Here is a 10,803-nt window from a genome sequence, read left to right as displayed (position 1 = left end):
TTTCTTGAGGATTTCCATGTCATTGTGAACTATATTGATATTTGTTTTCCATTTGGATTATATTTCATGCCTCTCATTAGTTAATGGGTTAGAACTGCAATTGAAAATTCACCAATAGATAAATTTTTGCTATAACTTTAAATGGATTTTCTAAAATAATATATTTAATCGCAGTTTGTCAGGTGAAGTGGGGTAAGGGAAAAATAAAAGCTGATCAAATTACTAGGGCTATCCAATTAACACAAACTACACAAATTGGCCAGGGTACCAGCCATCCGTTGAGATACTACCACTAGAGAGTTATGGGGCCTTTTGACTGGCCAGACAGTACTAATTTGGATCCTTCTCTCTGGTTACGCTTCATTTTACTTTTGCCTACACACACACCAAATATTCTGGCCTATTCTTTACTTATTCTCCTCTGTCCTCATACACCTGACAACACTGAGATTATCAAACAATTCTTCTTCACCCAAGGGGTTACTGCACTGTAATTGTTCAGATGTGCACTTTCCTCTTGGTAAGGGTAGAAGAGACCCTTTAGTTATGGTAAGCAGCTCTCCTAGGAGAAGGACACTCCAAAATCAAACCATTTCCCTAGTCTTGGGTAGTGCCATAGGCTCTGTAACATGGTCTTCCACTGTCTTGGATTAGAGTTCTCTTGCTTGAGGGTACACCCAGGCACGATGTTCTGTCTTGTTTCTCTTCCTCTTGTTTTGTTAAAGTTTTTATAGTTTATATAGAAGATATTTATTTTAATGTTATTCTTCCTAGAAATTTTATCTTTCCTTGTTTCCTTTCCTCACTGGGCTTTTTTCCCTGTTGTAGCCCGTGAGCTTATAGCATCCTGCTTTTCCAACTAGGGTTGTAGCTTAGTAAGTAATAATAATGATAAATGGCTAGGGTACAGAATACACATTAACACGTCAATTGGCCAAGGTATAAAGAAATAATAGCAATTCTATGGACCAAGAATATCAATCAAATACAAGAAAGTCAAGTGACTTGGAGATTCAAAACAGTTATTTGCAAGCCATGTGGTCAGGGATAAAAAAAAAATACTGGAAAGTGGTTAGAAGTAATATTAAAACACTGGCAAGGTAAGTATGTATTGATACTAAGACATCTGGCGAGTTAAGGATCAAGGTGTTCTGAATAAATTCTTAACAAGTAGAGAGGCCTGTGGAATGAACAAAAGAAAAAGGCCAAGTAAGCAGAGCTATCAAGTAAAGAGCCAGTTAAATCTAGCACTGGTCTCTTATCTATTATCAGAAGAAAACTGAACAATTTCATATTGCTGTTATCACTACTTTAGTAGTATAACAAAGCATATGTATTAATGCCATACCTTATCATACATAATATGTGTATGGTATTAAAGATACAAAGTGTGTTTATGTGACACATTAAGCTTAAAATTCTGACGTCAATATTATTAATTAGTACTAAATTGTTATCTAAACATGATCTTTAAAAATTGTATAATTCTTATGTAAAAAGCCAATAAATTACCTATTTTCTTATTTTAAAATGCTATAGTAGGGTGAAGAAATAATAGGATCTTATCTTAACTAATCATTAAAAGTTCTCGTTGGTCCAATTAAGGGGAAAACAGGAAACTGTCATTTAACTCCTGAATTTAGCATTTAACTGAAAATGCTGACAATTAAATCAGGCTAAAAAATTTTATTTAGTAAAAACTTTCAAAATATTAGACAACTTATGCTTTATATCTTTGAAAACTTACCAAGAGAGTTTCAATGATAAAATCGTTATTTGTGTAATAGCAATATATCATTTTGAAGATATAAAACTTATTCAGAATTGAAGAATTGGGAAAAAAAACATTGGAACATGTACAAATACCTAATTGAACGATGGTGCCACAGATTAGTAGAGATTTATTACACATATATTTTTTGTTCAAGAAATTAATATGGAAGTGAGCAGCCGAACCATTAAAAAATGTTTGGTAGAATGAAAAAATTAAAACATTTCCTCAGGAAAGATTCATCACCAAAATTCTTGAATGACTTCTTCCATATCATAATTCCTTGTGCCGCTGAAGCAACCGGCTAAATGTCATTCTCAACGTATATTTGCACTCAAAGAATCAGACCTAGATTTTTGAATGGTTTTGTACAGCTAAAGAAACATTATCGCTAAAAAGACGGTGATGTCGGGGAGCAACTATCCTTGCCCAATTTACAATTATACTTTGAGTTTTGTTAGTGTTCAACTTCCTCCTCATAATTTTCAGAATCCACTGATTTTAGGTAGATATCTATGGAGGGAATCAACAACCACTACTAAACACGATCTTTATCGTGAATTTTATTTCACAATTAATTTCATTATCTTTGGGAGGCCTTTCATAAGGACAATATTATTTTCATATTAGGTTTTATCATCGGAAAGTTCTGACAATGAGGCTTTCGGGTGAAAAGCTTGATGGTGAATGTGGAAATTAAATGATTGTTACTCAATTAGACCATGTGATGGAAAACGCTTGGACGTTAGAATTAAGTTGCACTCCTAAGCTATGTACTAGATGTTATAATCAGAGAATATATGAATCTAAAGAATCGTCAGGATTATGAATAATCTTATACAACGTGCATACAGACTATTTGAATGACGATGCTAAATACTTGATGTAAATATCAAGTACAAGGAATTTAATAGACAGCAGGTTTTTGTCAAATTAATTAATAGGAAAGTCAGTAGCTGAAAACCAAGCAGACTGAAATAATAAAAAAAAAAAAAACAATAATCGGATCATTACCAAGAATCTTAAATTTTTTTTACCCATATACCATTTTGTGTACAATTGAAGAAGAAACAGACAGAATGTGTTTTTTCAGAAGTAATTTTGCAATAAAAATACACACCTATATTTCCAGATAATTTGTATAATAGTATACTAATAAAAAGACATTGTCATCGAAAAAATTTGGATGTTAAGGAGCCACTATCCTTGGCCTACGTTGGGTTTAACTTCGTCACCCATAATTTTCACTATCCACCAAGTTTAGCTGGATCACTAGGGGGGATAGTCATCGATAATAGATCTACATTGAGGTGATCAAATTAATGAAAAATGGTACCATCATCTGCATATGAAACAGCCTTGATTTCAAGGCTCGACTTTGTTTTATGTGTATATAATATGATATTTAATGGACTGAAAACACGGTCCCGAGGAACACTTTCCTATGGTAACTATAGATCCAATCAACAACCGCTCTTTGGGTCGTTTACCATAATATATATATATATATATATATATATATATATATATATATATATATATGTATGTATGTATATATATATATATATATATATATATATATATATATATATATATATATATATATATATATATATATATATATATCCGTAGCACATACAATATTTTGTACAATACCAAAAATGCAAGACTAATTAGTGTTACTTCATTTTTTTTGCAATAGGAAACATGTTTCCTAATTGTAGATATACTCAGGTCCATATGCCACGTGATCCCCACAAAAGAATTCTAATAAAAGGTCTATTTACAATTTTCAAACATTTATGAAAACTAGGTCACCTTAAAAATCATTCATCATCATCATCCCGGTGCAATATCCCCAGCGACGTCAGCAGTCATGGACAGCTATTCCTCTCTCTTTCAGGATTTCTGCAGCAACCAAGCTGCAGATTTTCTTCCTCCATTCATTCTTGTAACCCACCCATTATCAAATAAATGGAAACAATTAAAATTAATTCAATTTCTTTAATAATTAAATTCAGAGCACGTCTTTATGTATTCGAAGGACTTTATAAAGGTTCAAACATGGTAGCAAGTCGTGATTGCTTGTTAAAGTCTACAAAGGCACAAATCATGTTGTCTCTGAAGAGAAACTGTCTAATCCATACATTTATAGTCAGATGTTACAGATAGTCTTCATCACTGTCCTCTATTTCTAATAATACATTATTATTATTATTATTATTATTATTATTATTATTACAAGCCAAGCTACATCCCTAGTTAGAAAAGCAAGATGCTATAAGCCCAAGGGCTCCAATAGGGAAAAATAGCCCAGTGAGGAAAGGAAATAAGGAAATAACAAAAATGATGAGAACATGTTAACAATAAATCATTCTAAAACAGTAACAACGTCAAAACAGATATCCTATATAAACTGTTAACAACGTCAAAAACAGATCTGTCATATATAAACTATATAAAGACTCATGTCAGCCTGGTCAATATAAACATATTTGCTCCAACTTTGAACTTTTGAAGTTTTACTGATTCAACTACCCTATTAGAAAGATCATTCCACAACTTGGTCACAGCTGGAATAAAATTTCTAGAATACTGTGTAGTATTGAGCCTCATGATGGAGAAGGCCTGGCTATTAGAATTAACTGCCTGCCTAGTATTTCGAACACGATAGAATTTTCCAGGGAGATCTGAATGTAAAGGATGGTCAGAGCTATGAAAAATCTTATGCAACATGCATAATGAACTAATTGAACGACGGTGTCAAAGATTAATATCTAGATCAGGAATAAGAAATTTAATAGACCGTAAATTTCTGTCCAACAAATTAAGATGAGAATCAGCAGCTGAACACCAGACAGGAGAACAATACTTAAAACAAGGTAGAATGAAAGAATTAAAACACTTCTTCAGAATAGATTGATCACCGAAAATCTTAAAAGAATTTCTCAATAAACCAATTTTTTGTGCAATTGAAGAAGACACAGACCTAATGTGTTTCTCCAAAGTAAATTTGCTGTCGAGAATCACACCTAAAATTTTAAAAGAATCATGCAAATTTAAAGAAACTTTATCAATTCTGAGATCCGGATGTTGAGCAGCCACCGTCCTTGACCTACTTACAATCATACTGGAAGACCATGTTTTCTACAAGTGCTGCATGGTAATAATTATGAAGTCTTTTGCAACATGAATAAAGAACTAACTGGATGGTGGTGCCTGGGTTTAACATCAACATCAGGAATGACGAAACCACTATACAGCAAGATTTTGTCCAACAAATTAAGATGAGAATTAGCACCTGTAGAAAAAACAGATCAATTCTGAAAAACTAGGTAGAATAAAAGACATAATATTTCTTCAGAATAGATTGATCACCGAAAATTTTGAACAAAATTCCCAATAATCCAATTGTATGGGGCAATTGAAGAAGAAACAATCCGAATGGGTTTTACAAATTAAATTTTGAATCAAGAATTAAACATAAAATTCCAAAGTTGTATGTAAAGATCTGGACGTTTATGATCCATTGTCCTCAACCTAATTACGATCATATAATGAGTTGCGTTAGGGTTCAACGTCATGCTTCATAATTTGCACCATGCAAATTAAGGAGTTCAGCAACACCAGATCTACATTTGGGAAATAGAAACGATTGAAAGAGAGTAGCACCATCTGCATATGTAACGGATTTTTTCTTTTTTTAGATCAAACCACATATCATTTTTATATAGTATGAAAGATAATGAGCCCTGAACACTATGGTGCCAATCAAAAACTTCTATTTGCAATCTACTAATTAAAAATTCAATAATGATGATGAGAAAAGATTCATTTATTCCCAAATGTTCGATTTTGAAACAAAGGTCCCATGTTTCACACGGTAAAAGGCAGCATCATTTAGATCAAGGCCAATGATATGAACTTCCTAACAACAATGAAGATATTTCTTTACGGTATTAGGAATTGTAAGAAAGGCATCACATGGCTCTTGGTCTTTGTGAAAGCCAAACAGCAAACTAGGGATCATATTATTACTTTCAGCATACCTATTTCGACGTTTTGTCAAAAGACTTTAAAAAACTATAAATAATATGGTTTGAGTTTTGAGCGTACTTTTCTTAAAATTTTGGGCTGCATAACATAGTTAAACAGTCACTTTTACCCTTACCAAATGAAAAGTAGCTACTTGACAATTACAGTGAGGTAGTTAAGCCTTTTAGTGAAGGAAAATTGTTTGGTTAGCTTTAGTGTTGTGAGGAAAGAAGATAATGTACTGTAATAGAATGAAACAGACTATTCTGGGTATGTATAGGTAAAGAAAAATTATCCATAACCAGAGAAGGGTACAATATAGTACTATTTGGTCAGTCAAAGGATCAAATAAATCTCTAGGGATAATATTTCTACGGGTGGCTGGTGCTTTGACCAACCTACGACCTTAATAAATATATATATATATATATATATATATATATATATATATATATATATATATATATATATATATATATATATATATATTATTATTATTATTATTATTATTATTACTATCCAAGCTACAACCCTAGTTGGAAAAGCAAGATGCTATAAGCGCAGGGGCTCCAACAGGGAAAAATAGCCCAGTGAGGAAAGGAAATAAATAAATGAAGAGAACATATTAACAATAAATCATTCTAAAATAAGTAACAACGTCAAAACAGACATGTCATATATAAACTATTAACAACATCAAAAACAAATATGTCATATATAAACTATAAAAAGAATCATGTCCGCCTAGTCAACAAAAAAGCATTTGTTGCAACTTTGAACTTTTGAAGTTCTACTGATTCAACCACCCGATTAGGAAGATCATTCCCCAACTTGGTAACAGCTGGAATAAAATTTCTAGAATACTGCGTAGTATTGAGCCTCGTGATGGAGAAGGCCTGACTATTAGAATTAACTGCCTGCCTAGTATTACGAACAGGATAGAATTGTCCAGGGAGATCTGAATGTAAAGGATGGTCAGAGTTATGAAAAATCTTATGGAACATGCATAATTAACTAATTGAACGACAGTGCCAGAGATTAATATCTAGATCAGGAATAAGAAATTTAATAGACCGTAAGTTTCTGTCCAACAAATTAAGATGAGAATCAGCAGCTGAACACCAGACAGGAGAACAATACTCAAAACAAGGTAGAATGAAAGAATTAAAACACTTCTTCAGAATAGATTGATCACCGAAAATCTTGAAAGACTTTCTCAATAAGCCTATTTTTTGTGCAATTGAAGAAGACACAGACCTTGCATGTTCCCCCTCTTCCTGCAAACCTAGAAGAACTCAAACAGAGAATCACTGCCACACTAGAGACTGTTAATCAAGACATGCTAGAACATGTTTGGGAGGAGCTGGACTACCAACTTGACGTGTGCCGTGTCTCAAGCAGTGCGCATATTGAACATTTGTGAAATTGTTCATGGAATCTACAAGCCTTTGAATATCACATTCAGATTTGGAGGAATAAATCATATGATGTTCAGCATTAAGCATGTTTAATTTCATTTGAATTGATCATGTAGTTTCTGTGATATTTACATCTCAAATGATATATAATTTTTTGAAACACTGATGACAGACAGATGATGATGAGGCTGACACAAAATGACGACTGAAGCTGGAGCCGGAAGTTCAAATCCGGGGTGCCGTAAACCAAAAATCTCCGATCCCAAACCCGTCCCTTCCTTGGTCCTAGATAATTATTTTATCTTATAACAGTGTGCTAACAGGAAGACATCCAATTGCAGTATCTCTCCTTAAAAGTTCTTCCTTTTAGAAGGAAAAAAAATACTTCGGATTGAAGAATTTTAACTTCCACTGAGCCTTCAATATTCTCTACTTCTGTACACTTTCCACCTTATTCTGCATAATCTTTATTTTTGAATTTTCAGCATTATGGACTTTACTTTGTCATTTCAAATCAGTACAGTCATAAAATGGTCAACAAATAATAACTAGTTCTCGTTTTTGAATTCTTCATTTATTCTCTCTCCGTGCTCCTTCCTGTCTCCTTCTTCCTGTATTTTCTGTCTGAATCCTTTCAATTAAATCCATTATTAGTCTTGAAGATTCTTTTTTAGCTTTTCATAACTGCCTTCCTGATTCCACTTGTCGTTGATTCCTTTTTGACGATGTATTTTGGTTCTCATCCAAAGTCGCAGACTCAATAATTCTCTTAACTTTCACCAAAGCATTTTCTGTATCAACCAAATCTTGTTTCCGTGTTAATGGCCTCAGAGGCAAGTCAGTAATAAAATCTTGCAAGTTTGGGTTGATCAATAAAACAATTAAAACAATCTTTTTACCTTTTCTAACATTCCTGCTCAAGATCAATGACAGTTTGAAGCCAATTTGAGAATGCACCGGTATTCCATATTTCTCCTAACAGAGAGACTAAGAATCTTTTTAACTCTGACAGGAAAGCATTCAACTTTCCTATTGATGACAATAGACAAACTGGAGTCGAACAACGATTTGAGAGAATTTTGAAGACTATTTCGGATTTGAAGCTTCCTAGGGATTTCCAAAAGGAAGACATCCAATTGGAGTGCCTCTTCTTAGAAGTCTTCCTTTTTTAGAGAGAAATAAAAATACTTCACATTCAAGAATTTTAGATCTTTCTCTGGTCCTTCAATATTCTCTACTTCTGTGCAGTTTCCACCTTCTTCTGCACAATCTTTATTTTTGGATCTTCAACATTAGGGACTTTACCTTCTCCTATCAAATTTACCCTATCGTAAACTTATCAACAAATAATAGCTAGATCTCCTTTTCGGATTCTTTATTTCTTCTCTTCCGTGCTCCTTCCTGTCTCCCTCTCCTTCCTGTATTTTCTGTCCGAATCCTTTCAAATAAATCAGTTATTATTCTTCAAGATTCTTGTCTTGCTTTTCATGACTGCCTTCCTGATTCCACTTGTCGTTGATCCCTTTATGACGAGAATTTTTTCTTTTTTTTCAAAATCCCACACTCAACAATTCTCTTAACTTTCACCAAAGCATTTTCTGCAAAACCCAAATCTTGTTTCCTTTTTTATATCCTCATGGTGAGTCAGTGGTAAAAGCTTGCAAATTTAGGTTGATCAGTAAAACAATCAAAAGGATCTTTTTACCTTTTCAAACATTTTCTGCTTGAGATAATTGAGAATTTGAAGCCGATTTGGGGAATGCACCGGTATTCCATATTTCTCCTAACAGAGAGACTAAGAATCTTTTGGAGCTCTGACAGGAAAGCATTCAACTTTCCGACTGATGGCAAAAGACAAATTGGAGTCGAACAAGGGAGTTGGGGGAGTTTTTCAAGACTATTTCGGATTTTAGAGCCTGTTTTTTTCAGAAATAAGCTAGATACAGGAACTATATTGTTTGACTCGGCGGAGCTACCTTTTCCCCGCTAGCCCAGAGGGCCGCCCACCTTCCCGCTGGCTGGGTGGGGCTCCTCCCTTCCCGCTAGCTGGACAGGACCTCGCCCCTTTCTGCTGGCAGGGCAGGGCTACCCTCTTCCCGCTGGCAGGGCCGGACTCCCCGCTTCCTGCTGACAGGGCAGGGCTCCCCCCTTCCCTCTGGCAGGGTGAGGCTCCCCTCCCCCTTTTCTGCTGGCAGGGCTGGGCTCCCCCCTTTTTACAGACAGGGTGGGACTCCCCCCCTTCCCGCTGGCAGGGCAGGGCTCCCCCCTTCCTGCTGGTAGGGCGATGCTCCCCCCTTCCAACTAGCAGGACGGGGCTTCCTTCTTCCCACTGGCGAGACGGGGCCTCCATCGTCCCTTTGGCAGGGCGGGGCTCCCCTCTTCCCACTGGCAGGGCGGGGCTCCCCTCTTCCCGCTGACAGGCCGGGGCTTCTCCCTTCCCACTGGCAGATGGGGGCTCCCTCCTTTCCCGCTGGCAGGCCGGGGTTCCCCTATTCTCGCTAGCAGTTTGGGGCTCCCCTTCCCGCTGGCAGGCCGGGATTCCCCTCTTCCTGCTGGCAGGCGGGGGCTCCCCTCTTCCCTGGGTGGGGTTTCCCGGTTCCCCACTGGCAGGGCGCGACTCCCCCCTTCCCGCTGGCAGGGCAGGGCTCCCCCTTCCCTCTGGCAGTGCGGGGCTCCCCACTTTGCACTGGCAGGGCGGGGCTCCCCCCTCTCGCTGGCAGGACGGGGCTCCCCTCTTTCAGCTGGCAGGATGAGCTCCCCTCTTCCCGCAGGCGTGGCAGAGGCTCCCCCCCATCTCGCTGGCAAGGCGGGGCTCCCCCATTCTTGCTGGCAGAGTGAGGATGCCCCCTTCTCGCTAGCAGGCGGGGCTCCCCCCTTCTCGCTCGCAGGGCGGGGCTCCCCCTTCCCTCTGGCAGTGCGGGGCTCCCCATTTTGCACTGGCAGGGCGGGGCTCCCCCCCTCCCGCTGGCAGGACGGGGCTCCCCCTCTTCCCGCAGGCATGGCAGAGCTCCCCCCCATCTCGCTGGCAAGGCGGGGCTCCCCCATTCTCGCTGGAAGAGTGAGGATGCCCCCTTCTCGCTAGCAGGCGGGGCTCCCCCCTTCTCGCTGGCAGGGCGGGGCTCCACCGTTCCAGCTGTCACGGTAGGGCTCCCCCTTTCTGGCTGGCACGGCCGGGTTACCCATTAAAAAAATCTAAGAAATACTTTATTATATATTATATATAGTATAGTATATATTATTATAATTATATATACTATATATATATAGTATAGTATATATATTATTATTTATATATAGTATATATATAGATATATATATTATATGTCTGGATTCTCTAAACGACCTCGGGATCAGAGCCCCAGACAAAATCCCTCAAAGACAACAACTTCTGACTGGCCGAGAGTCAAACTCTGGTCCAGGAAACGTGTAGGAATTATTGACATACGACTGGCCAAGTGGTGGTCATGGTCTGTATAGGTGCCTGGTCAGGGGGGGTATACAGGAGGGGCCTGCTGGGGGGGGGGAGTGCGGGGGCGAGGTTCGACTCGGGCGGTTGTGTTGCCTGTCTGGTTTGGGTGA

The 10,803-nt window shown here is 37.7% G+C and overlaps 1 protein-coding gene across 1 annotated transcript; it reads right to left on the bottom strand.

The window, feature by feature from the left end:
• Nucleotides 1–9,525: 9,525 nt before the first annotated feature.
• LOC137656228 (skin secretory protein xP2-like) lies at nucleotides 9,526–10,269 on the bottom strand. Its single transcript, XM_068390398.1, has one exon. It carries the CDS (start codon nucleotides 10,267–10,269, stop codon nucleotides 9,526–9,528), a length of 744 nt encoding a protein of 247 aa, XP_068246499.1.
• Between the last annotated feature and the right edge of the window lie 534 nt (nucleotides 10,270–10,803).

This window comes from Palaemon carinicauda, chromosome 17, assembly GCF_036898095.1.
Source record: "Palaemon carinicauda isolate YSFRI2023 chromosome 17, ASM3689809v2, whole genome shotgun sequence".
Classification (NCBI taxonomy): domain Eukaryota; kingdom Metazoa; phylum Arthropoda; class Malacostraca; order Decapoda; family Palaemonidae; genus Palaemon; species Palaemon carinicauda.
The sequence above is the reverse complement of the archived record's forward strand: the minus strand, read 5'-3'. Positions and strand labels throughout refer to the sequence as shown.